The sequence below is a fragment of the Halichoerus grypus genome, chromosome 13, assembly GCF_964656455.1.
Source record: "Halichoerus grypus chromosome 13, mHalGry1.hap1.1, whole genome shotgun sequence".
Classification (NCBI taxonomy): domain Eukaryota; kingdom Metazoa; phylum Chordata; class Mammalia; order Carnivora; family Phocidae; genus Halichoerus; species Halichoerus grypus.
In genome coordinates, this window is record NC_135724.1 from 85,060,344 (window position 1) to 85,088,063 (window position 27,720).

At 52.0% G+C, this 27,720-nt stretch overlaps 1 protein-coding gene across 1 annotated transcript; it reads right to left on the minus strand.

The window, feature by feature from the left end:
* Window positions 1-12,499: 12,499 nt before the first annotated feature.
* On the minus strand, window positions 12,500-27,248 carry SDSL (serine dehydratase like). The gene is made up of 8 exons (XM_036123720.2): window positions 27,039-27,248; window positions 23,230-23,423; window positions 22,957-22,996; window positions 22,036-22,175; window positions 18,894-18,982; window positions 17,963-18,190; window positions 13,764-13,888; window positions 12,500-12,869 (listed from the first exon to the last, which is right to left on the minus strand). Exons 2-8 carry the CDS (start codon window positions 23,401-23,403, stop codon window positions 12,676-12,678), a joined length of 990 nt encoding a protein of 329 aa, XP_035979613.1. The 5' UTR covers window positions 23,404-23,423; window positions 27,039-27,248; the 3' UTR covers window positions 12,500-12,675.
* Window positions 27,249-27,720: the final 472 nt, after the last annotated feature.

Genomic DNA, 27,720 nt, shown 5'->3' on the forward strand with positions numbered 1-27,720 from the left:
TGCTTTCCAGCTTCCATACCATAAAAAGAGATCCTTTAGGAGAGACTCTTAATGAATGCTAATTTTCACTAGAAGCCACCTCACTGGATTTTGTTGGGGGGAAGGGAGGGGGCTCAACAAAACCAGCCAGAGGGCAAAGGGCATAATGAAAACTGCCAAGGTCAAAAGACACAGGGACTTCCAGCTTCTCCACCTTGCCCTTGTTTCTCTCGCTCACCCTCCCCCCCACCATCCCCTTCTACCTCCATTGATGTATCTGTTCCTCTCCTTCTATCTCTTCATCACCTGTATTTATTATCATTTAAAAATAAAAGATTTCCGAGAGGGGGAAAGCAATACTCCAAGCCATGCCAGTAAGGAGGCTAGTGAGCTCCTGGCTGTGCCCTCCAGCTTGGGGCAAAAGGGGCCCGTCTCCTGTCCCTGGCGGCCCCCAGGCTGTCATTCGGGCCACACTGGCCAGTGAAACCACATGTATTCCAGCCCCCATCATCATGCTGTCCCCTGGCCCCAGCCCTGTGCCCCTGCCCTGAGATGAACACCCCACAGAGCACGAAAGCTGACCCACTGTGCTTAGGACTAATATTTAAAATGCAGAATGGCTGTGGAGGGCTCCTTCTCCCAAGCCTTGTCGTGCAGTAAAAAGATATAAACAGAATAAATTACCTCTCCAGCTCGGATTATGAGAATACCCATCTCCTGACCGGAATTTTAAGTCCTGTCTCCCTCGTAGCGCCGCACACGGCTGATTTATGGAAACCTGAACACTTCTCTGCATATTTCTTCTGTTCAGCCAAGTGACCGAGTTTACCCTTCCTATGCCATTAGCGTTATTAACACCTGGGCAACCGATCATTGCAAATGGGCCATTTCTGTGATGAACGGAAACCTCTCCCGCCACTTCTCTGGGGCCTTGCTGCCTCTGGCCTCCTCTTTCTGCATTTTGTGCCAGGGCTCAGGACCGCCCCACTTCCCCCTAGCACCTGCTGATGGGCTCCTGGGGGCTCTGGGAGGAAATCCCTCACCCCAGCAGGTGCCCGTGGCTTTCTGGTGCCAACACCACTTTTTTTTTTTTTTTTAATCCTTCAGAGAATGTTCCAGGCGGAGGACAATGCCCCCATTGACCAGGGAAATAAACAGACTCAGAGAGGGCAAGAGACTGGCCTAAGCTCCCACAGAGAGTTCAGAGCAGAGTTGGGAACTAAGTCCAGGTCTTCCAGCCTGGCGATACTCCAAGTGTGGGCCTCAGCAGCAGCACCTGGGAGCCAGGTAGAAATGCAGAATCTCAGGCTCCACCCTGGAACTTCAGAGCCAGAATGCGTCTGACGCTCAGGGGATCGGAGTGCACGGTTGGCTTCTGAAGTAGTGGCTTAGAGAACACCGAGATTCTGAGTGATCCCTTTCTCGCTGGAGAAAAACCTCACCATGTAAGTCTTCTTTGCTCAGAAGCAACAGGGTCCCCAACTCCACAGTCAAGCTAAGGGAAGATGAAGCCACCAGCTGAGCCAGTGTCCACATCTTCCTCCATGTAACATCCCAATGCATGGCGTGTCTCTGTCCCCATCCCCAGGCTGTGAGCAACTTGAAACCCTGGACTGTGTGACTTGACCTTGGACACTCAACCTCTCTGAGGTTCGAGGTGTATAGAAAGGGTACAATCAGATCTAACCCCAAGGGTTCATTGTCAGACCCTGATTGACATAATAATGGTATAGTTAGAATAACAATGACCTCTCAGTGGATGCTGTTGTTACCATGAACCTGTTTTCTTCTATGAAGAAGGGCCTAAAGCATTTTTTAAAACAAGGACTAATTTCACAGCCTATTTGGACAGATAACGCAATTTATTACTTTCCAGAACGTACTTAAAGATATCCATGTTGCCAGCTGGAAAATTATAGGGCCTGCGACGATAAGAATGTGTCTGGCATGTAGTAGGAGGTCAAGGCTTAATCAAGAATAATTTGGCGGGTGCCTGGGTGGCTCAGTCATTAAGCGTCTGCCTTCAGCTCAGGTCATGATCCCAAGGTCCTGGGATCGAGCCCCGCATCAGGCTCCTCCTCCATGGGAAGCCTGCTTCTCCCTGTCCCACTCCCCCTGCTTGTGTTCCCTCTCTCACTGTGTCTCTGTCAAATAATAAATAAAATAATAAATAATAATAAATAATAAATAAAATCTTAAAAAAAAAAAAGGAACGAAGGACTGACACCTGCTAAGACACAGGGGAACCTCAAAAACATGAGGCACAAGAAAACCACATATTCCGACTCCCTGCTCACTGGGGAGCCTGCTTCTCTCTCTGCCCACCCCCCACCCCTGCTCGTGCTCTCTCTCTCTCTCTCTCTCGCAAAAATAAATAAAAATACTTAAAAAAAAAAGAAAACCACATATTGTCTGGTCTTTTTTTTTTTTTTTAAAGATTGTACTCATTTATTTGACAGAGAGGCAGCGAGAGAGGGACCACAAGCAGGGGGAGTGGGAAAGAGAGAAGCAGGCCTCCTGCTGAGCAGGGAACCCGATGCGGGGCTCGATCCCAGGACCCTGGGATCATGACCTGAGCCGAAGGCAGATGCTTAACGCCTGAGCCACCCAGGCGCCCCCATATTGTCTGGTCTTATCTATATAAAATGTCCAGAACAGGCACATCCGTAGACACAGAAAACAGGCTGGCGGGGGGGGGAGGGGGGGATGGGAAGTGGCTGCTTACTGGGCACAGAGTTTCCTTTTGGGGTGATGGAAATGTCCTGCAACTGGATAGAGAAGGTGGTTGCGCCACGTTATGAATGCACTGAACGCCTCCGAATTGTTCACTTTCTCGTGATTAATTTTACATTGTGTTTCACCTCATTTTTTTAAAATGAAAGAAAAAAGGGGTGCCTGGGTGGCTCAGTCAGTTGGGCAGCTGCCTTCAGCTCAGGTCATGATCCTGGGGTCCTGGGATCGAGCCCCACGTCAGGCTTCCTGCTCAGCGGAGAGTCTGCTTCTCCCTCTCCCTCTGCCTGCCGCTCTGCCTACTTGTGCTCTCTATCGCTCTGTCAAATAAATAAATGAAATCTTTGAAAAAAAGAAAGAAATGCAATTTTATTATGTTTGGGACCTACAGGACACCCAAACCTCACTAAAAAAATCAGTCGCTGCTGCGTGAAGAATCTTTGGAGCCTCTGTTGTAGCCAGATGGGGGGGCTTGGGCTCCAGCTCCCCCTGGCGGACCTTGCTGGAGGGAGTTTGCTTCATGTACTCTTTTGGGGGGGGTCCCGGAAATAAAATCGGCATCATTGTGTGGTTCTGCCAGACCATTATTTAATCAAGGCAGGGTTTTCTGCAGAGAGGGGCAGGGACCTCTGGAGGAACTGGGCATTTTCACACAAGCCTGATACACAGCAGGAAGTCACTCTTTGGGGTGCTTTTCCGCTCCTCTGACTGTCTTAGGGCCAGTCTCTGTTGGGTGCTCGTGTGTCTTAAACGCCCGTCTCCCGCTTGCTTATCAAACGCACTGCAGGCAGGCTCGGAGACTTGGCACAACAGAAGCCAGCCACAACATCCAGGCATCGTTTGGTTTTTCCTTTTATTTATCGCTACGTTTATTACCTAATTCTGGGAAGTGATACCGTTTCTCCACTTAGAGTGGTGATAACGTTTTCCTTCTAAAAGGCATTTAAGGTTTCAAGAAACGTATGAACTGGGTAACATTAAAGATGATGCATGGATCCGCACAACCCGAGCCGGTAACGGGAGTTTGGGGACCACGTTTCAGGAATGTGCACGCTCCAGGAGAGCTGGCCCCTACCTGGCCCACCCCAGGTCACCAGAGACTTCTCTGTGGTCAACGCGCAGCCCCATGGGATTCTTCTGTGTGGGGCTGCCTAGGTTATTCACCCCCTCTGGGCCTCAGCCTCTTCATTGGAAAAATGGGGCTGGGAGGTGGACCAAAGACCCCGTAGCCACGTTGCACAGACAGACACCTGCCTGACTTCTTGAACTTTCTCTCCATTCATTCATTCATTCATTCTTTCTTTCTTTCAGCAAATATCTGCTGAATGCCTAGTATGCATTGGGCATTCTTCTGGGCTCTGAATTACAGATGTGAATACAACAGGTCCCATCCCAGGCCCCATGGAGCTGATGTTTCACTGGGAGAGACAAGAGCCAAGGGAGAAAAGCCATCATTTCAAATAGCAGTAGGAAGAGAAGGCGATGAGATCAAGAGGGCCTGGGTGTTGGGAGAGGCGCCTGGCCAGGCCAGGTCAGGGTGGGGCAAGAGGGGTACTCGCCGTGGGTGCAAAATTTAAGTGGTGGGGTGGGAGAGATGTGCACCAAAAACTCAGTTATCAAGGTAAATCGTGTTTTCATGTAATATTTTGAAAAATCAAATTAATGCAAAATAGCCCATAATGAGCAAAAATGGCAACCTTTTCAATCAAGACAGGATCTGACAGGCCTGGGATTCGGTGAGGTGAGACATGCAAGGCCAAGTGAGAGCCTATCTTTATTTAAAAATGTCACTATTATATTCATCACAAATTTCTTTCGCATTAATTTTAATTGAAAAAAATGTTTTATTACAATATAATTTATCTTGACCGCTGAGTTTGGGGCACCCCTTACTTTTTGCCCCCCAGGTGAGTGCCTTGCTTGCCCTGCGAGGCAAGGCTGTGATCCAGGAGGGCCCCTCTGAGGTAAGGCCTGCATGAGGGGAAGTGACCACTTAGCTGAGATCTGGGGAAGAGTGTGACGGGCAAAGGGAACAGCACTGACAACGGCCCTGAGGTAGGGTCAAGCTTGGTGAATTCTAGGAAGAGAAGGAGGCTGGTATGGCTGCAGTTTGGGGAGTGAGGAGAGGAGGAACCGGGACAAGGCAGGAGCTGGGGTCTGAAAGGTCAGCAGAGGTCAGATGATATAGCGTTCTGTAGGCCAAGGTGAGGGGTGGGCCCTTCATCCTAAATGCAGCAGGGAAATGGGAGGATTTAAGCAGGGTGAGGGGAGGGGGCAAAGATCTGACTTAGGCTTCTTCAAGACTCCAAACAGATGCGGGGGGGCAGCCTCAAGACTGGGCAGGGGGACCAGTGGGGTCTTTTATTCCTTGTTTTGCAGGAGGGGAAACTGAGGCTCAGAGAGATAAATTCACATGCTCAGAGTCCCACCTAGTAAGAAGCAGAGGTGGAGTTTGAACCTAGGTCTTTAAATACTCAGCCTGGTCCACTCTCTGCTCACCTTACAGAAGAAAGGGCTACATCACATAACCTCAAATGAGCCTCAGCTTCCCTCATCTATAATGTGGGACGGATTATAGTTCCCACTTCCTAGGCTTGACAAGTCAAGGAAAGTATATAAGCCATGCCCAGGCTAAGCACTCGCTACCTTTTACCTTACAAGGAAGATAAAAGGCCCTTGCCCAGCCACTTCTCTCTCTGCTGGTTCTTCCCTAAATGGAGAAACTTTGGTATTTGTTCTTCAAACATTTATTTTATTCTTTGGGTTGGTTTTTTTCTTTCTTTTTTTGGGGGGGTGGGGGCAGAGAGGAAGGATTGGTGAAGGTAATCAGTTTTCGGACTTAAGATAAAAAATCGCAGCAAAGGGTCGACTTGACTCTTGATAATTAATGGGGCGGCTTGTAATAGGATTCTCCTGCCTGTGGCGCTCCCAGGAAACACCTTTTTACATAAGATATTGCCCACGCCGGAGTGGCAGCAGGGTGATTTATGGGGTTCCTTGCTCCAGAAAACCTCTCCTGGGGTTGCCCGGCCAGTGGAATTTATCAGGGAGTTTGGAAGCAATGAGAGAAACCAGCCCATGACATTTTTGGTGAAGTTTAAAAAGCACAAACACCGGGGAAGGGAGAGGCCAATGGGACAGGGAGAGGGGAGGGAGGGTCCATTTAGGGTGGGTTTTCCACAAGCAGAGCCTGAGCCAGGCATTCTTGGCACCCGACTTCTGGAGGGAGGGCTCAGAGTAGGAGGGCAGTGGGAGTGAACAGAGGGAGGGGAGGGTTCTGGGGGAGTCTGGCCTCAGCCTGATCCCACCCACCACCCACCGGGATCCCTGCTCCATGGATGGCACCACCGAGCTGCCCCTCCTGGAGCTTGCAAGGGGGTCTGCCTTTTCTATCCCTCTATCCATCAGTCACTGGCTATGGACTACCCCAGGAAGGCGTGACCCCTCATGCATCTCTGGACACAGCCGTTCCCATTGGCTATTTTCTGGAGAAGGGTGGGGGCAGCTGCGGGCTGTTAGCAGCCACACCCCCAGCAGCTGGGGAACCCACCTGATAAAGGGGTTTGAGTCAGGGGAAGGGCCACCAATAATGTCCATTGCAGAGACAGCAGTGTCTCTGGACAGGAGATGGAACTCTAAGCTGGGGATGGGGCTGAGGGATGCAGGCAGGGGGGGTGTGGTCTCATGCTCTACTGTCCCAGGGCTCTCCCTCATGCTCAGAGTAAAAACCACAGTCTTAACCACAGCCTACAAGACCCTCCATGATCCAATGTCCTGTTCCCTTCCCTACACACACACACTCACTTTACCTCTCTGTCTGTCTTCTACCATCTTCTGTCATTCTCTCCCTTACCCACTGCCCTGCCGCCACGCTGGCCTCCTCACATGTCCCTACCTCAGGACCTTTGCACATGCTGTCCCCTCTGCTCTTCCCCCACATGCCCCATATGGCTTGTTCCTTCATTTCTTTCAGACCTCAGCTCATATTTCACCTTTTCTAAGAGGCCTACTTGGACCATCCTACCTCAACCTACCAATAGATTAAGAGATGCAAGAGACCCATTTCACAACCAAATGCAATGCGAACCCTTTGGACCCTGATTCCAACAAACCAACAAGACATTTTCAAGACCATCTGGGAAAAGCTGAATACAGCCTGAGTAGTAGATAACATTAAGGAGCTATTTGTTAATTGTGATTGATGCGGTAATCATATGATGCTTACATTAAAAAAATTTTTTTCCTGACCTGTTAGGGACCATAGTGACATACTTTATGAGTGAAACTACATGATGCCTGGGATTGCTTTGGCATACTCCAACAAAATAAAATAGCCTCCCACCTCTTCCCAGGCATTCTGTCTCTCTTTATCCTGCCCCATCCTTCCTCACAGCATCTATCAGCATCTGACACATCATATTTTTATTGGGGATTTGTTACTGTCTGTCTCTCTCCATCAGAATGTAAGCTCCCTGAGGCCAGGGCTTTTGCTGTATTCCCAGCACCTACAAAAATGTCCAACACAGAGTGGGTGCTTAATAAATATTTGCTAAATGAATTATTGGATGGATGAACGGATGGATGGATGGATGGATCCATTGGCTCTTCTTCTCACATGCTCCCTCCTTTTGGATCTCTCTTCTCAGCCATTTTCCCAGATGGTCACCAACCCTGGGGGCCCCCTCACCACTAAATCAATCACCAGGTTGTGTCAATTCCACTTTCTCAATATTTCTCCAAACTCACCACCTCTTCTCCAAAGCAAACCACATGGTCAGACCAGATGGTCAAAGCCTCCAGGGTCCTGCCCAGCATCACCCAGCCAAGCAGAGGTGAGTCTGGAGTTGGGCATCTGAGCATCTAACTCCAGCGCAGACAGACTTCAGTCCAGTTGGGGTCCTTCCCACCCCCTCATCCATGGCTGCTCAATTACCCACCCCTTCAATCCTTATCCTAGTGAAGACTGCTAATTGCCCTTTGGTCCCAATTCTCCTCTCCCTGAGCTTCACTTGGGTGACGAGGCTACAGACTGGGCTACAGACTACATTTCCCATACTCCTTCACAGCTAGGTGAGCCATGTGATTAAGTCTTGGCCTGTGGGCTGTGAGTGGATGCAAAGTGTGCACATCCAGGTGATGCCCTTAAACAGGAAACTTCTTGCCCTCTATTTACTCCTTCCCCCACTGCAGCCTTGGTTATTATGGACCAATTTAGACCTTGTGGATGAAGACGGTCTTTTCAGGGATGGTGGAACAATAGGATAGAAGGAACCTGGGTCCCTGTAAAACCCAGTGGAACAGAGCTGCCTACCTTCTCAGAACTTGTGCTGTAGTTTGGGGTCTTTTCATTACAGTGACTTAATCTGTATGCATACACATTTGTTCTGTAAGCCAAAGACTTCTTGCCATCCCTCAATATTCATTTATTCTTCTTTCCCTGTAGGAGAACCTCTGGTTTTTACTGGGCATATGGCTGCCTGTTATAAAGACTACATTTCCCAGCCTCCCTTGCAGCTAGCTATGGCATGTGACTGAGTTCTGACGATTGGGCTATGAGCAGATATACTGTGTATTAATTATAGGGAGTGTCCTTAAAGAGAAGAAATGTGCCTTTCTTCATCCTTTCCTCCTTCCTGCTGCCTGGAATGAGGATATAATGGCTGGCCTCCCAGCATCCATCCAAGACTACGAGGTGACCATGGGAATGGAATTCATTCACAGCTGAGCAACCAAAAGCAAAGGAGTTTGGGTCTTTTATACCAATGAGACACTACACCAGCCCTAGGCTACCTAACTGCAGGCTTTTAAGTGAAAGAGAAAGAAACGTCTATTTTGGTTAAGCCACTTATTTTGTCTTTTCTGAATTACAAAGCTGAACCTAATCCTGATATACTCACGTGCATTCATTCATTCTGAAACAAACCAGCAACGCAAAATAATGTAACTGGGTGTGCAGGTCTGGGATGGATCCTTCATTACCCCTCTGCATGGGACCCCGAGAGGCCAGTCTGCCCCAGAAACTCTGGAGGGGCTGGACATAGAGATTAGGAATAAGTGGGCTCTACACCCTCATGAGAACAAAAAGCCCTACCAGGCCACCGTGAAGAGTCTTGGGCCTCACCCCAGGTGTCCTGGAGTGAGGAGCTGCCCCTCTCTAAGCCTCATCCACCTCCCCATCAGCTCACAGTCCTGCCAGGCCTCCCAGGAAAGACGGGCATGAGGCTCTGAGTCAGAGTGATGCTGGCCCCAGGCCCCAAGGGTGCATGGAAAAATTAGGCAACTGTCTTCTTAGGGCTGATGGCGTCTCTGGCTTCCACCAACCCGAACCACCACTCACACCAGCTACTTCCAAAAGAGGCTCCTACCCACTGATTTAAAACACCCTCCCAGCTTCATAAAACATTGCCTCCCCACCCCCCAACGTCATTACTATTACATTGGGTTCTGCTTCGCTCTCCCTGTAAATGCAAGCAGCTTGAATCCTTGTGCCTGTGACCAAGAATGAAAAGTGCACCCCAAGACAGGCAGAGAATGAAAAACCAACCGCCCAGATTGGCCTCATTTTTGCCGAGGGCCAACCCCAGATTGGGCTCAAACTTAGGCAGCTCAAAGCAAGTGAGTACAATTCAGGAGACCTGTATGAACTGTGTGGCCCATCGGTCAGGGTTCTTCCTGTCCCAAGAGACAGAAATCGTGGGCTGAAGCATAAAGGAGAAGGCATTGGCCTGCATAAATAAACAGTCCGTGGGTGCCTCCCAATTCCCTCTGGGAGTCGGGACAGACAGTCTAACTGGACAGCTTGGCTCCTGGCTCCACCCTTGAACCAATCACTGTGGCCAGGGGAGATACAAGCCTCGCACTGGGTCAGGCTGTGGTCACGTGCTCCTCCTCCCGATTCAGAGCAGTCACTTTCTTGCAGGACTTGTCAGAGGCTTTATATGAATATGTGGGCAAAGAGAGCATATGGTGTTTCCTAAATTGCTTTGAATCTGAGCTCAACAATCGGGAGATCCGTTATACTGGCCTCGAGCAGTGGCTGCCTCCTTTCAACAGAACAGAAGCTCTCAGTTTGCTCCAATCCCCACCGTTCCCAAGCATCTAGCTCCTTGCCTACCTCACTGCAGACACTGAAGCTTGGTATGTGGCTAGTGATGAGGTGATAAGTCCCAAATGCAAAAATGTGAAGCATTACACACTTGGAGGGAACTCAAATAGCCCTCACTTAATGGCAATATTCCGTCATAAATACATGAGTGTGTGCACTCTCCCACAGGTAGACACCTGCATGCAAGGTCACAGGCACCCACGTGCACACACAACCACACACAGACCACTTGGGACACAAAGCCTCAGCCTCAGCCCGGACGTCCCCCCACAAGAGGGTCAGACCCTGCTCTGCAGGAACTGGGCCTCGTGTCCTGCCCTGTGCGGGCTCTTGCCGAGGCTGGGGAAGGGGAACAGCAGTGGTATGACGCTGGGCCCCCTCCCCACACCCCTCCTTGTCTGGATTCCCAGGCTTGAGGCTGGAATAAAGGACTAGATGGAGGAGAGGCCTCCAGAGGCGGGGTGCTGGAGTCAGCCCAGAGAGGGCACAGAGGAAACCCACAGGGAGCCCAAGGGGTCCTCCGGCCCAGGGCAGGGGCCCCAGCAGGGGGAGGGGGAGCTGGGCGTGTCCAGGGCAGGTACATGCACCTGGCGGCCCAGGCTGCCTAGCTCTCCACACAGCTGTGGACAAACACAGAGAAGCTCCTGCTCCCGGGACCGTCCTCCAGGCTCCCTGTTCCCCCCATGGAGCAGTGTGAGAGGGCAGAGGTGGAAGGTGAGGGTCCCTGTGCCCGATGCCCAGCCTGCGACACCAGGCCGTGGCATCCGTGCGTGGCATCCACGGCCTCGGCTTCGACCACCCGTGTCCTCGCCCTCTCCCTGTGCCTCAGCCCTGCCCTTGGCATTCCTGGGGTGTCAACGAGGAAGGGCTACAGTAAGGTCATTGGCAGGTGTTATCTGAATGGGGTCAACAGGCCCCTCGGCTTCTTATCTCTGGCTCGCTGCGACCAGGAGGGGAGCAAACAGCAGCTGACAAGTCTCCCAGGAGTGCGGCCAAGGGCAGCGGCCTGACTGGGAGACAGAGCACCTGGGACTGAGGTGAGCTCTGCCGCTCAACTTCTCTGTGCCTCAGTGTCCTCATTTGCAAAAATGAACGTAATAGTATCGACCACGTGGGTAATTGCAGGGGGTTAAATGAAATGACTGCTAAGGCCCATCTGCACACAGTAGGTTACTCAAGACATGAGTACATTCTGGCTCCTCCCCACCCCTCGTTGCTGGGGAGGAGTGCTCAGGAGATAGTAGACTAACATTGATTGAAATAGGCCAGGTCCATAGCAAGAATCCACAAACCACCCATCTTACAGATCAGAACACTGAGGCTCTGAAGCAGAGCATCGTTTGCCCAAGGCTAGTGAGGAAGAACAGCGTCAGTCTCGGTTCTGGCTGAGACCACTGCTGGGGCTCTCTGCACCCCCTCTATTCTGGGGAGCTCACACTGTAGGATTCCAAGGTAAGGCTGGGCCCGGTGGCTTCGGGAGGCGCAATGCTGGCAATCAAGGGCAGTGTCCAGGGTCCAAGAGAGAATGGGACAGAGGCAGAGGGAGGTCACTGCGGCTCTCAACTTCTCCTCTTGAGGGAGGGAGGAGCTGCCTGGCAGGGGGATCAGCCTGGGGAGAGGAAAGGAGGTGGGAAGCCACAGGTGGGCCTCTTCCAGCACAGAGGTGCAGCCTGAGGCCCCGAGAAGGGAGGGCACTTGCCCACGCACACACAGCCTGCAGGAGGCAGGAAAGGGGGCCCCAGTGGGAGGCCTCACTACCTACCACCTGCCAGGTGGACCCCACACTCTCTGAGCCTTGTTTCCAGCAGGGCAGTGAGGGTTGGCTAGAGCTCCCCAGTGCCAAGATCTTGTGGGCCAGCCATCTCTGGGACCTCAGCACCCCCCAGCTGGGGTGAGGGCCCCCGAGGGGCAGAGCCAAGGGAGGCTGGAGGGGCGGGGCTGGGCCTCCCCTGCCCAGGGCCCAGCTTCCCCATCAGAGACACTTTGCTGCCCCCTGGTGGCTCCAAAAGATTCTAATTTCCCCTCCGTTTCCTAAGAGATGCTTCCCACAGGGGAGAGGTGCCCAATTCCAGGACCAGCACCCGCCCTCCTTGTGACCCACAGGTGTGTCCAGACCGACCTGGAGGTCCTGCTTCCATCCCCAGGGTCCCATCACCACCAACTGGCACACGAAGAAGGCTGAGGTCCAAGAAATACAGAGTCATATTGAAAATCACAGGGTTTGAGCCTGGCTGGGCCACGCGCCCACTAGGACCTTGAGTGGGTCCGGTCACCGCCCCGTGCCTCAGTTTCCCCATCTTTAGAACAGGGATGATATAATGGTTTCTGCTTCATAGTGCCTTTCTGAACATTAAAGAAGGAAATAAGTAGAAAGGTCTTAGGAGAGTTTCTGGCACATACGAAGCGCTTGATAAAGCCAGGCGATATGGTCCTTGCCCACTCGGGCCTGAGCATAGCTGCACAGAATGCCCCCCTCTCCTCCTGGGCAGGTCCCCCAGGTGAGGGAAGCCCTGTCAGGACCTCAGCATGACTGGACTGTCTTAGAGACCCAAGGATTGAATCCTTGGCTTTATTGCCCAAGCTGTGTGATGTAGAGTCTCTTCACGGCAGAGCCAGCCTCGAGGTGACTGTGTGCCTTCTATGAGCTCACGGAGCCAGAAAGACGGGACCGGCTGGACTTACAAATTCAACTCAGAGTGTTTATTGGCCAGGGCTGCAGGGGAGCCAAGGGAAGCATTTCAGGAGGGCTTCCTGCAGGAGGCAGCTGGTACAGAAGCAGGGGGCAGCGTCCACCGCCAGCCATGAGCACAGGGAGCAAGCCTCAGCCAGCTACAGGGGTGTCCATCCCCGATGAGGAGCCCTCAGCTCTGACCCAGCTGGGCTTTCAGAGCCTGCAGCCCTCCCCCATCGATGTTGTTGCCTCCACACACAATGACCACGACCGAGGCCAGGGAGGGGCACAGGCGGCCCTCAGCCTGGAGTCTCCCCAGGAGGCCTGAGTAGATGACAGCCAGAGCTGCCCCGCAGGCAGGCTCCACCAACATGTGCTCGTCATCTGCCCGGAGCAGGGGAACGGGGTGGATGAGAAGAGAGAAAGGGAGGAAGAAGCAGTTAGTGCTCAGTAGGCTCTGGGCACCGCAAATCCACGAAGCCAGCCAGCCAGCCAGCTCACAATCCATCATTCATCTGACCCTCTCTCCATCCATCAATCTGACCATCCATCCCTCCATCCATCCACCTTTCATCCATCTATCCATCCATCCATTCCTCTATCCATCATTTGACTGTCTGTCTGTCCATCCATCAGTGTATCCATCAATCAACGTATCCATCTATCTATCCATCCATTCATCCTTCATCCCCTATCCATCATTTGACTGTCTGTCTGTCCATCCATTAGTGTATCCATCAATCAGTGTAACCATCCATCCATCCATGCATCCATCCATCCATCCATGCATTCATCTATCCATCCCCTATCCATCATTTGACTGTCTGTCTGTCCATCCATCAATGTGTCCATTAATCAATGTGTCCGTCCGTCCATCCATCCATCCATCCATCCATTATCTACCTTTCCACTCACTCATACATTCACCCATTCATTTAACAAATATTTATTGAGTACCCACTCCCTGCCAGGCCCTATGCTAGGAAGGTCCTGGGGGCAGAGCAGTAAAGAGGACAAACCAGGCCTCACGCTCACAGGGTTTACATCTAGCGCTGTAGATGAGTAAGAACCAGGCAGCTACGAACAGAGGGCCTGGTGCATGGGAAGACTCCAGCCCAGGTGGGATGAGGGTGGAAGACTGGAGGAGGCTACCCGAGGAAGCGCCCTATGATGACGGAGTAGCCCCAAGTCACATGAAATCGACAGGGAGTGAACACCCAGAGACCCAGGGCCTTCATAGCTCCCCGAGCCTGGGGAGGGAGGGCAAGGCTCACTCACCCAGGAACTGCTGCACAGCACTCACAGCCTCGACATCCTCCACCACCTCAGAGATGATCTCTAGTTCCTGCATGCACGCCAGGGCCCTCGCGGCCACGGTCTTGGCACCCAGGCTCTTGGCCACACTGCAGGAGAGGGCAGGCCAGGCAGGGAATGCCAGGGTGTGGGCCAGAGCCGGTAAATCCTCGGGCCTCCGCCCCTTATCGATCCAGCCCTCCAAGCCCCAGGCCCCCTCCCGTCCTGCAACGGGCCGGGGCTCAGCATCGCAAGAGCCTAGCACAGCACGGGCACAGAGGAGTTGCCCCCAGATCGGGTGCCCCTTGAATGACCGACAAATGCGCACCATGCCCTCCAACTCTATAACCGCAATTGTGGTCTTCCATGCACATACCCCAGAAAGCCAAGCACGGAAACGGATTTGTTTGCATCTTATTCAGTAATAACCACTTATGTCTATATGATAACTAGTATTTATTGACTATCTACCAGGTGATAGATACATGTGTTTTCTGTCATAATCCTCATAATCTCCCCTTGAGTTAGAAATGTATGAGCTCCGTTTTACAAGGGAGGAACCTGAGAGGCTCAGGGAGGTTAAGGAACTAGCTCAAGGACACACAGCTAGTCAGTACGTAGCAGAATGTGGATTCAAATCCAGGCAGTCTGGCTCCAGGATCCATGCTGTTTATCTCTGTGCTTGGGATCGCCCACCTGCCGGTACCTTCCTGAGCTGGGCAGCGTTTCAGGCCTGGGAGAGCCTTTGGGGAGCCCATGAGAACTGGCCCAAGTAGCCCAGAGCACAGACTCGGGAGCCAGGCTGCCTGGTTTCAAACCTGGGCCCCGCACTAGCAGTGGGACCTTGTGAAGGTCACTGCACCCCCCCGAGCCTCAGCTTCCTCAGTCTGAAAAATGGAGGTAGCGACAGTCCCGGGTTCGTGAGAGTGTCATGGGGGTGGAGTGCCTAGAAGGGGGCCTGGCACGTAGGAAGTTCTACTGAAGGGCTGGCAGTGGCTGTTAGTCAAGAACAACAGCAAGAGAGACTCAGACTCAGAACTACAGACAAGCCAGTAGGGGTTGCCAGTCGGCGGGGGGCGGGGGGGGGGGGCGCTGGGCGAAACAGGTACAGAGGATGAAGACGTACAAACTTCCAGTTATAGAATTAATAAGCCACGGGGATGAGAAGTCCAGCACAGGGAATAGTCAATAATATGGCCATCGCTTTGTGTAGTGAGGGGTGGTGAGTCCACTCGTGGTGGTGAGCACAGCGGAATGTATAGGAGTCCCGGATCACCACGTGGCACGCCTGAAATGAATATGATATCGTAGGTCGACTATAAGCATCAATTATAAATAAATAAGTAAATAAATAAGAACAAAGTCTGGGAGGGGAAACACAGAATTAAGTTGTAAGTAGAGGGAGACCATTGGGAGGGCACCCTCCCTGAGGCAGGGTTGTGGGGCCAATCTCTCTGGGGTGAGAGACCCCAGCCGAAAGGAGGGAAGGGGAGGGGGTAGAATGTTCCAGGCAGAGGGAACAGCATGCGCAGAGGTTGGTGATAGGAAACAGTGTGACCTATCCAAGGGGATGGAAGACAGGGCAGTGGCTGGAGTGGGGCCGAGAGGAGTGTGGATCTGGGCCTGAGAGCCTGGGGAAGGCATTGAGGGGTGGAAGCGGGGGATGAAGAGTCCCATAGGTCAGCAGCGGAGGAAGGACAGACACCCTGCCCAAAGGTAGACAACGGACTCAACGCAAAGAGGAAACTCAGCAATACCACTTGCAGGGATGCAGCCCAGAGCAATGAACACATTCGTCCACATGGAATGCCCATACAAGTGTTTGTAGCAGCACGACTCATCATAGCCCAAAACACAAACAGCCCAAACGTCCAGCAACCGAGGGTTGGATAAACAAGATGGGGTCCAGCCACACGATGGAATAGTTTTTGGCCACAAAAAGGAATGGAGTGCGGATGACAACATGGATGAGCCCGGAAGACATGAGGCTGAGTGAGAGAAGCCAGACACAAAAGGCCATATATTGTATGACTTCATCCAAATGAAATGTCCCCAGCAGGCGAGTCCATAGAGACAGGCAGTAGATCAGTAATTGGCAGGGGCTGGAGGGGAGGAGGGGTTTGGGGAGAGGTGATGAAAATGTTCTAAAAGTGATTTTGGTGATGGAGGCACAACTCTGAATATACTTAAAATCACTGAACTATACACTCTAAGTGGATGAATTGCGTGACACATGAAGTATATCTCAATAGAGCTGTTATCAAAAAGAGCACCAAGCATAGCCAGGGGGTGGAGGAGGGCTGTGACAGCCATCCAGGGGAGCGCTGATGTCCTGGGGTGGGGACAAGGGCTGGAGAGGAGCTGGAGTCCAGTGGGAGAGTGGACAGAACTCAGCAAGGTGACTGCCAGGTGGGTCAGGTCAGAGCACCGGGATGGACAGTGGTGTCATTTACAAAAATGGCAAGTCCGTGAACTTCACTTAGTGCTGCACTGTGCCAGGCTCTGAGAGAGGTACTAGGGACTCAGAGCTCAATAGCCAGTCCCCATCCTCAAGCCCCTCCTTCCCAATTAGGGGCCCAAGTCAGCCCATCCATAAGCTCTTTCGTGGCTGAAGAGTGACACAGAGTGTCTTTGGGGTCTTTACATATGGGAGGCAACTGCCCAGCTGAGCCTTGGAGGATTTCATCAATGTAAGAGGGACTGGTATTTCAAGTGGAAGGGAAAGGAAAGGCTCAGAAGTTAGAGGCACAAATAATTTTCAGGGAAAGGCGGCACAGAGATGCTGGAGTGTGGGTGGCATCAGAAAGGAATGGAGATGGTACCAGAAAGACATTAAGGAGACCCGTATGTCCAGATAGAATCCTCCTTGAAGCAAGGACCTGTTTCTCTAACTGGCCAGCCAGAACCTTCTACACAATAGGTGCGTAATAGAGATGACTTAATAGGCTGTCCTGATTTCAGCCACCTTGCTGTCATACACCATGATATCCTAAGTTCCAGCACCTAATGGGTGCTTAATAAAATATGGGCAGTGCTGGCATCTGTAGAGGGTTGAACAGTGTCTCCCCCCAAAATTCACATCCATACAGAACCTCAGAATGTGACCTAATTTGGAAATAGGGTCTTTGCAGATGGAATTAGAAGATAAGGTCATACTGGATTAAGCTGAACCCTAAATTCAGTGACTGGTTCCCTTACAAGAAGAGAACAGACACACAGAGAAGAAGGTCATATGAAGAAAGAGGCAGAATGAGGTGGCTACAAGCCAAGGAACACCAAGGATTGCCAACAACCACCAGAAGCTGAAGGAGGCAAGGAAGGATGCTTCTCCCCTAGGGCCTTCAGAGGGAGTATGGCCCTGCTAGTACCTTGATGTCACACTTTTAGCTTTCAGGGCTATGAAAGAATGCATTTCTGTTCTTTTAAGCCACCTAGTTTGTGGTCATCTTTATGGCAGCCTTAGGAAACTAACAGCATCTGTGAAGATGATAGTGGTGATGATGATAAAGCATATAAGATGAGGCAGGGTCTGGAGGCTGGCCACTCTCTATTAGTTAGTTAGTTGGTTCATAAGAACTTTTCCTCAGTTGAATTAAAATCAGTTATATAAAGTAATAAGGAAAAAGTTCTCTAATGGTATTGCAGAAAAAAATGAAACTATGTTCATGATATATAATATGAACTAGAAAAATAGAGTTTAGGAAGGATATGATCCTAACTTAAAAATATATCAATCCATTCATTCATTTCACAAACATTTGTTGAGCACCTACTATGTGCCAGGCACATTTCACTTGTATGTAACTATGCATGCATGGGGGAAAAGCAAAGACCGGGAAAATGTAACCCATTGTTCATCTTTGGATGGTGGAATTGAAGGTGCCGTTTTGCTTTCTGTTGCTTATTGCTTGCCTACATATTCTAACTTACCTGCAACACACTTAAACTGCTTTTATAATGATACAGAACAATGAAATTTGTTTTATTAATTAATGAAACTTAAATGAATCATATCCTTCATCCACTTTTTTGGCATTGCCTTCTAACATTATTGTGGTTGGAGTCCTAGGGTGAAGTTGAGTCTCTTGGGTATGCCCTACCTCCACTGGTTGGGACTGAGAGGCCCTAGGACAGCAACACCCCCACCCTCCAGCCCACCACAAATGGCCCCAGCCCACGCCTACCTGGTGATGTCTGGCAGCGTGACTAGCCTGCCCGCCTTGACGGCTGCATTGAAACAGTGTGCCCCTTGGGTCTCCACAGCTATGATGGGCACATGCTGCCAGCCCACCTCTACCAGGCCAGCCGACACCCCAGCCAGGAGCCCTCCACCCCCTACTGCCAGCACCAGGGCCCCCGGTGGGGTCCCCAGTGCTGCCTTCAGCTCTCGCACCAGGCTGGCGTGGCCTTCCCTGGGGGGAAGGAGAAAGCAGGGTGAGAAAGGCCCCCATTCCCAAAAGCTGACATATGCACAAACTCTCCTCATCGCCACCCCAATCCCCATCCACAGCAAGGGGAGCGGAGACCCTGCAACACTTAGCTCACCTAGCTTTCATCCATTCAAATTATTCATTCACTCATTCTTTCCCTTCCATCAACCTCCCAGCCATGTTCTCAGACATTTCCCACTTAATCCCCTCCACAACCTTGGAAAGAGGCAGTGTTAGCGTGTGCGCTTAAGAGGGGACCAGCATATCAATTGGCATCCGTCAAGTTCTGGGCCTGGGACCCAATGTCTTGGCCACTTACTAGCTGTGTGATCTCGGGCAAGTTCCTTGACCCCTCTGTGCCTGTGGAATGGACATAAAACACCCACCTCTAGGGCTCTGGGGAGGATCAAATGGATTAAATGCATCCTGAAGTACACTCAATAAGCAGGATTGATTATTGCCATTTCCATTGTACACATGTGGAAACTGAGGCATGGGGAGGAGACATACTTTGTAGAGTCACACAACTTGCAAGTGACAGAAGCAGGGCCTGAACTGTAATGTGCCTGGCTTCCAAGCCTCTTCTCCTCTCTAGGCCTCAGTTTCCCCTTCTGTCCAATGGAAGGACCCCAACTCAATAAGGGTCTGGGCTCTGAGCTCCATGGGGGAGGGGTAACAACCTTACCAGATCAGGGGGTGGTCAAATGGAGGGACGTTCACCCAACCATCCCTCATGGCCAACTCTTGCGCCTTCAGACTGGCCTCGTCCCAGACCTAAAGAGAAACCAAGGGCCTCAGGAGCCCCAGGAGCCGGACCGCTCTGGAGGCTGGAGCAGAGCTGAGGTCTCCTGCATGGCCCCAGGGTCTGACGGGCTGGGGAGAACCCCAAGGGCGAGGCCAGAGCTGGAGTGTGCCCTGCAGCCTCCTGGGACAAAGGCAGAGGCTTCTGCCTGGATAAATGGATGTCATGTGCTTTCCACAATCCCCATGGGCCAGGCTGCAATGCTAGGGGAGGAGGAGCTCCAAGGCCAGCTAAGTGGTTTCCATTTCTAACCAGCCAGTAGGGGAGAAGCCCCCTCAAATCAGAGCCCCAAAGAGCAACTTGGCCACTACAGACGGTGTCCATGAAAACGAGCAATCGCCCAATGGATGACCTGCTGGTTAAGTTCAAGCAGCCAGAGGTAGCCTGGGTCTCGACAGACCTGTGCGGACCACATCAGGGCTGAGTGCACTTTTCTCACGGGCTTGACATCTGTGGCAGAAGTCCGCATCCCTGCAGCCTAGCTCAGAGGTCGCTTGCAGGGTATTTTCTGGCTAGGGGACTTTGCGGGGCAGTGGGCAGGGCAGACTGCAGTGCCAAGGGGCAGGTGCCCCAAGAGTGACCCTCTGACCCTTCTCTGTGTGTCTCCTCCACAGGAGCCCCGAGGGTCCCTGTGGGGACTGAACCCCAGTTGCCCACAGGGGTGACTCATTGACACGCCACTATGAGCTTTCTTCTCTTCTCTGTCTCACTTCTATCCCCCATGTTCTCTGCAAGTACATCCCAAATAAACTACATGCACCCTAATCCTTGTCTCAAGGTCTGCTTCTGGGGAACCCAAACTAAGACAGGATTTCGGAGGGGACCCTCCCTGCACTGGCCAATTTCAGCAGAAGCTAAGTGGCAAATAACAGCCTCCTCTTCCAAGGAGCAGAGGGTGACAAGGGGGCCAGAGGTAGCCTTCGCCCATCCTCTGGCCCCCTGCAGCACCCCCTCTTGCCCATCCCATGCTGGGGGACACAGAGAAGACAAAGAAATAGTCTCTGTCCACAAGGAATCTCCCATCTAACCAAAGAGACAAGACTCAATCTCTTGAGTTATTGAAACAAACATGAGATTTAAAACCATGCAGCCCTTGAGGCCACTCACCTGGAGCAGCGCCTCCTCACAGGCTTCCTGCCTCCTGTCCATTGCCCGAGAGCAGCCAGAGTGAGGGCCCAGCGTGTCCCTCCCCTGCTCCAAATCCTGCCGTGGCTCCCCATTGCCCTATGCCAGCCTCACCTATGAGCCGCCCTGCCTGCTGAGGTGGCCGTCCCCCTCTCTGGCCTCACCTGTCACCCCTTCCGCCAGGGGCTGGGCTGCAGGCGAATGCAATGCACCGTGCTCGCTCCCATTCCAGGCTTTTCTAGGCTCTTTCCTCTGCCCACGACAGAGGCACTTGTATTTCCCTTTCAAGATAACACAGGGGGCCCTTCTAGGGGAGCCTTTCCTGGATCGTCTCCCCAAGTCTGAGGCACAGCCTGGCAGTAGTCGGGACCACCGCCCAGGTCCCTACCCCCTCCCTCCGTCAGAACTACATGGCCACACCTTTTGTCAAGTGACCGCTATTCTTCCCTGCCACAGAGGCCAGAGCACATTTCCTCACCTACGCTGATGGGGGCCCCAGCCGTGGGGCTTGCTTTGGCCAGTGGCATGTGGCAGAAGTGACAGTGTAACAGTTACGACCACAGCCTTGAGGGGCCCTTTCCCCCCACTCCTCCTGCCATCCACCTGGAAAGGAACACGTCCCAGGTGGCCACCGGTCCAGAGGGATGTGGGGCACATGTGCAGACCTTAATCCTGCCTGCAGCCTGACGCAGAGCCACCCTGGCCCTCTCACAAGCCCACAAGCAAGAGAGATCAGGCTTCTCATAAGCCTCTGATATGTGGGGGCTGTTTGTTACGCAGCATGATCTAGCAGCAATAGCTGATTAAAATATGCTTTCTCTGTTCTTCCTCAGGGCCCTGTCCTTCCCCATCACACTTAACACGGTCTCTTATCACCATCTGGTTATCTGTGTGTCTCCCCAGCAACACCTGAGCTTTGTGAAAGTAGAGACCATGTCTTACTATCTCTATTTCCCTATCTCTAACATAGTACAGGCACAGGGTATGAGTTCAATGAATATCTGTTGGAAAGAAGGAAGGGAGAAAGAAAGGAAGGGAAGGAGGGAGAAAGGGGACGAGGGGATAGATGAATGGATAGATGGATGGATGGATGGATGGATGGATGAAGGTTGGACGGATGGATGGATGGACGGACGGATGGACTGACAGACGGACGGACGGATGGATGGATGGATAGATAGATGGATGGATGGGTGGATGGATGGATAGATGGACAGATGAATGGGAGAGAGGGAGAGAGAGAGGGTGATGGATGGGAGGACAGCTGAATAGGTGAATAAAGAGACGAAAGAAGGGAGAAAGCAAGGATGGAAACTGGACCCTAAGTATTTGGAGACCAGCTTTCAGATACCATGGTTTTAATTTTAATGGTTTAAAAAAAAATCTCTTTTCCAGGGAGCTTTTTTTCTTCTTTCCAGGAAGGTAGAAGGATTACATGTTTGCATCACTGTTTCTTCGGTAACAAGATGAACCAGCGATATCCCTGGTGGTGGACACCTTTCATTATTGGGGTGGTCTCAGAATAAGAAATGATGCCACCATCATCTTTCTTTATACTTTTTGTCTCATCAAAGGGCAAACATTTTTAAATAAATAATACCAAGTGTTAGTGAGGATATAAGGAGACGGACACACTCCTGGTCCATAAGCTTCCTGTTTCTCCTGGGTTCACGCAGGGGAAGTTTTCTCAAGGTAGGTAGAGGCAGGAGGTCCCAGGCCTCAATATACATCATGCCTCACTCCCACCCCTCAGCTCAGCCATCCTAGGAGAAGACTGGGCTCCAGGCATAGTTCATCAAAAAAAGAAAGAAAAAAGCGGGGAGATACCATCTCCTAGGGCTGAGGTGGGGTAAAGGGGAACAGCCCACTCCAGCTGGCTTCTCCTTCCTGGGGTCCTTACCTTTCCAGTCAGCTGAACCTCAGCCCCCTCCCCCTGCAGCCTCCTCACCACCTGCAGGGAGGTGCCCTCTGGGAGCACAATGGTGGCAGGGATGCCCAGCTTCCGAGCGGCATAAGCAGCAGCAATCCCTGCGTTGCCCCCTGTGGAAGCAATAGAAGGGGGTGCAGTGGGCAGTGTTGTCTTAGCCTGTTAACACACTTTCTTCCCTCCCCCTCCATTTCCCTTTGTGGGTCACTCCTTCCCGGCACTCATATGCCCCACCTTTGAGTCCTCTTTCTGGTCTCAGAGGTGGATATGTGATCTAGATTGACTCAATCAGAGAACTCAGAGAACCCCTAATCCATGATTGGTTCAGGGATGAGTACATGATCCAAGCTAGGTGAAAAAGACCAATTCATGGATTGAACTGGTCCAGCACACGGGAGGGGAAGATGGAGAAGAGCCTCAGCTGGGCTCCTTAGCCTTAACTGGCTACAAGATGTGAGAACCATCAAGAAGGGGGTGCTTCCTTTTCACTAGGGCTGATAGGATGATAGGAGGCAAGCCTAGAACTCCTGATGGCCATCTTGCTGCTAGGAAGTCTGTGTGAAAATAAAGCTAGTACAGAGAAACGACAAGTCAAGGGAAGGGGAGATACAAAGGAGAGCTCCTGGATCCAGCTGTATCTGAAAGCCAATTATCCCAAGAATTTTCAGTTCTTGGGGCCTGTAGCTTAAACCTGTATGAGTTGGGTTTTTGTCACTTCTACCCCGAGTCCTGAATGACAGGAAGAGGGCTGGGAGAGGACATGAAGTGGCCATCTGACCATGACCTTGAGGGGGCTGGACCTTTAAGAGGAGCCTGATCCCTGGACAGCTACTGCAGCTCCAGCGAGCTCTTCCTCCCCCCACACAGCCCGGAGGACCCAGCCCCGAGGGTCACCTGAGGAGCACACCAGGTGTCTGCATCCCTTCTTGGCCATCTGGGAAGAGAAGGAATGGGGTTAGGGACTGACCCAGGCAGATGTCATAGAGCTGTGTGGGATGGAGTTAGTCCCTCCCCAGCCCACCCCGACACTCCTGCTCCTCATCCTGCCCCACCCATCTCTACAAGTCCACTTCTCCCTTCCTGCCCTCACCCCCAGCCAGCCGGCATCCATCCCCCTCCTCCTCCTTCCCGAACCATCTCACTTCTCACCTCCCGCCAACACCTCACCTCCCGGCAGAAATGCCCAATGCCCCGGATCTTGAAGGAACCGGCCAGCTGCACATTCTCACACTTGAGGAAGACAGTCGTGCCTGCCACCTGGGAAAGCGCCCAGCTCTCCAGCAGAGGAGTGACCGTGTGGAAGTGCTCGGCCTTAGCGCAGCCTGTCAGAGAGCTGTCCATTCCAGCAACCACCGGGAGGCCTGCAGGAGAGCATGAAGGCCATAGCCCAGGCGGCTCCGGCAAGAGCCCCCTTCCCCAGGACACGGGAGGGCAAGATGGAGAAGAGCCTCAGCTGGGCTCCTTAGCCTTAACTGGCTACCAAGCTGTGAGACTCCAGGCAAGGATCTGCTCCTCCCCGGGCCTCAGTTTTCCCATCTGGACAAAAAGGTTTGGACGAGGGACCCTTTCATTCTGTAATTGTGGCTGCCCACAGGGCTGGGGGTGTAGAATATGGCCAATACTTGGTGATGAATGAATGAGCGTGGAGAATTCATTCATTCATTCTTCATTCATTCATGCATGCATGCAAAAAAAAAAAATCTTGCAATGAGCACCTACTATGTGCCCGGCGGTTCCAGGGTTTGGGGCGCACAAGTCAGAGGCAGCCCCTGCTCTGCCGGAGCTCACATTCTAGTTGGGGAGACAGAATCACACCAATTTCAAACAGAGGCGATGGGGGCGGGAGGCAGTGTTTCAGCAAGCACGGTCAGAAACGGTCTCTCAAGAGAGAAAAGCTTTTGAAAAACTTGTATTATGGAGAATTTAAACATAGCAAAATATTGAGAACTGGATAAGGAACCTCTGGTGTAGCCCATCACTCAGCTCACACAAGCGCTCCTGGCCTGCCTTGTTCCATCCACGCCTGCGCCCACCCCCCTCCCTGGACTATGGTTTTTTTCCCTCCTTTATTCTCTTATATTTTCTTCCTACACTACTTCATCTGTAAATACTTCGGCACGGGTCTCTAAAAGCAAAGAACTCTTTTTAAACAATATAATCACACGGTTTCACAACTGCATACATTTGTGCAAACTCACTGAATTCTTACTCAAAGTGGACTAATTTTTTTTTTTTTTTTGAGAGAGCGAGCAAGCAGGGGGAGGGGCTAAGGGAGAGGGAGAGAGAGAGAATCTTCAGCAGGTTCCATGCCCAGCATGGAGCCCAAAGGGGGCCTCAATCTCATCACCCTGAGATCATGACCTGAGCCGAAATCAAGAATGAGATGCTTAACGGACTGAGCCACCCAGGCGCCCCGGGCTAATTTCATTTTATGGAAATCATATCTCAAAGATGCTAATTTTTAAAAAAACGTCGTCACAATACCATTATCACATCTAAAAATATTAATGATCATCTCTCAATATCATCAAATATCTGGTAATTGCTCACCTTTCCAATTGTCTCATTAAATGGGATAAATGGTTGGCTTTGCGGTCAGTGATTTGGGATCTCTAACACTTTGAATCAGATGCAGATCAGATCTGTGAGTATCAAGTTGGCTGAGAGGGCTTTGAATTCTCTTTCCATCTGCAAGTTCTCCAAGGGGAATGTTCAAGATGAGTGACAGCAGGGAGCCCAGGGAAAAGCACTCATGCAGAGGGGACAGCAGGCGGAAGCACCTTGAGGAAGAAACGAACTTGGGGTGTTGCCGGTGTGGGGAGAAGGGATTGGGCGCAGAAGGCGAGCAAGGAGAGGTGGGCAGGGACTTGGGGAACCTTCCAGCCCCTGGTCAGGAGCTGGGATGTTATTCTAATTCTACTTGCAGTGGGAAGCCGTCGGGAGGTTTTAAGCAAAGGCACAGTTAGTGAATGACCCCGTGGGAAAAGGCGAGAAACAGAAAGGGAGGAAATGAGAAGAGGAGGGAATAGAGGGGTTTTTTGTGTTTTTTTTTTTTAAAGGAGCAAATGCAACCCCTCTTTTTTCTCTGGGGCAGAAAAGCAGTGGGCCAAGCCCTGCAGTTCCACTGCTGGCCAGTAGGAGGAGTGCTGCAGCCTCCCCCACCCTCCAGGGCCCAAGCTCCTTGCTCACGCTTACTTAGTCAGGGCTACAACCCCTGCCCCACCAGAGGGCTCCGGGTCTCCTGTCTCTGCATCTGACCCCGGGACCCTTGTTGGGATGGCCCTGGGATTCCCCAGGCAGGGCAGAGTCTGAGCCACCTCCACCCAGTTCCATCAGTGCACTGGGCATGGCATTGAGGGAGAGGGACCTGTGGGTCACCCAAAGTCAGCATACCTCAGCCTGGGCCTCACCTCGGCTCTGGGCTTAGGGGTCAGTCAGGGACCAAAGTTAGAAACCAGCTCTGTATTCCTAGCTGTGTGACCCAAACAAGTGCCTCAACTTCTCTGTGCCATGTTCCCTTCTGCCCTACTCTGTCAGACATCAGCCAGTCATCTAGAGGCATCATCTCTCTGGGGCCTTCTAACCGTGCGGGCATGCTTACCCTTTCTCTCGCATGTCTATAGGGCACCTGCGAGGTGCAGGCCCTGACCTAGGAACTGGGGATACCATGGTGAGCGAGACAGACATCTCCTCTTGGAGCTGATGGGGAGATCAGCATTCAACAAATAACTGTAGACAAACAAAATAATCAAAAATGGTGAAAACTACTAAGGAAAGCACACATACAGGGAGTCTTAAAGAGAAAAACAGGGACACCTATTGTGGATAGAAAGGTGAGGAAAGGCCTTTTGCAGGAAATGACCATTAAAACTGAGACCTGAAAAATGAGAATGAACTAACCACACAACAAACTGGGAGAAGAGCTTATGCATCACAGAATCACTGTGCGGATGCAGTGAGGCCATATAGTGAAGGCATCGACTCCATGCCTGACATATAATAGTAGCTAATAGTTGTGTAGGACCTACTACCAGCCAAGCACGGTGCCAAGAACCTCATAGACCATCTCGTATAATCATTACGACAACCTGGAGATAGGTTCGCTTATTAGTTCCATTTTCTAGATAATGAAGCCGAGGCCCAGAGAGGTTAAGGAACCCGTCCAAGGTCACACAGCTGGAAATGGCACGGCCAGGATTCAAACTCAGGCAGTGCACTTTGGCATCTGTGCTCTTAACACCATGCCATACTGTCTCTACTAGGTGGTAATGATGATGGTGGTGGTGGTGGTGGTGGTTAAAGGTGTGAGCATTTCCTACTTAATTGCCAGTTGTCCTTGGGAGCCCAACGCCCCTGGCTCAGCCCCCCAGGCTCCCCCAGCCCTCTTGGTTATCCTAACAGCCCACAGGAGAACAGCAGGCTTGTCAAATGAACAAGCCCCAAAACTTCCAACAGCCTTATCAAGCCCAGAAGCCCGTAAGGGCACAGGCCTCCCAGACTAAGGTCTAGGGCTAAGGTGGGACTATGGCCTAGGGACACATGGCTCTGGAAGCATGTGGCCACCACTGGGGCTGAGCTGGGAGCCCTGGGCCCTCTCTGCTGTGGAGCAGGACAGTGGGAAGCCTGGAGCTTGGGTTCAGGTCCCAGCACGCATGACCTTGGCCACGTCACCTTTCCTCACACGGCCTCACCTGCTGCCTCTATGAATTGGGCCCAAGTAAGGACCATCTACTGTTTCTGCCTCCTTTGTCCCTCAGGCTTTTCCAGAGGCCACCTGGGTGACACTCCCAGCCAAACCCCTGATGCCAGGGCTGGGAAACCTTGGCTGGCAAAGTGCCCAGTCCTGCCCCTCTGGCAAGCGGCACCTGCTCCCCAGCCATCAAGAGTCCGTGGCACCCAGCCTTCTCCAAGGCAGGATAGACCAACAGAGCACCCTGAGTTAAATCAGGGTTCCTGGGAGGGTTTCGCACCCATACCTTCTCACTTTCTGTCCACTCATCCTGGACCTTGCCCCGGAACCTTCCAGACGACCCTCCACTGCCCTACACATGCACACAGAGCCCCAGAAGCACCCTTTGGGCCCCAGGCCCTCTTGCCCGCCTGCCCAGCAGTCCCCAGACCCAGCTTGCCTCCAGCCTCCCGCCACCAGCCAGTCTCGGCACCAGCTCTTCCCGGCTTCTCGCGACTTCCTGTGGCCTTGGCTCCGCCTCCCACGTTAAAGGGACAGCTCCCCGCGGGAGGAAGAAAGGGGACCAGATCAACTTTCACAACCTCCCTGTGCGCTGTCCATGGTCCCATTTGACAGATGACGATGCAGGCTCAGAGAGGGAGACTCACTTGGCCAAGGCCACCCAGCCGGTGAGAGACACCCCGGACGACCTCTTCTGTGACACAGACATGTCCAAATCTTCTTACTCCGAGTCCAGGGCTTGCCCTGAGTGCCAAGCCACGACCCCTGACCACTGTCGGGGTCAGCTTGGGTCAAAGGACAAAGATGAGAAGGCATCATTTTTTCTGAAGCACCTCCACACCTCTAATATTTTACACCCAACAAAGGAAACCAAACAGTTATTTATTGTTCAAAGGAATGCCTCTGACCATTCATTCGTTCAACAAATATTTATTGAATACCTACTATGTGTCAAGCCCTGGGACTTT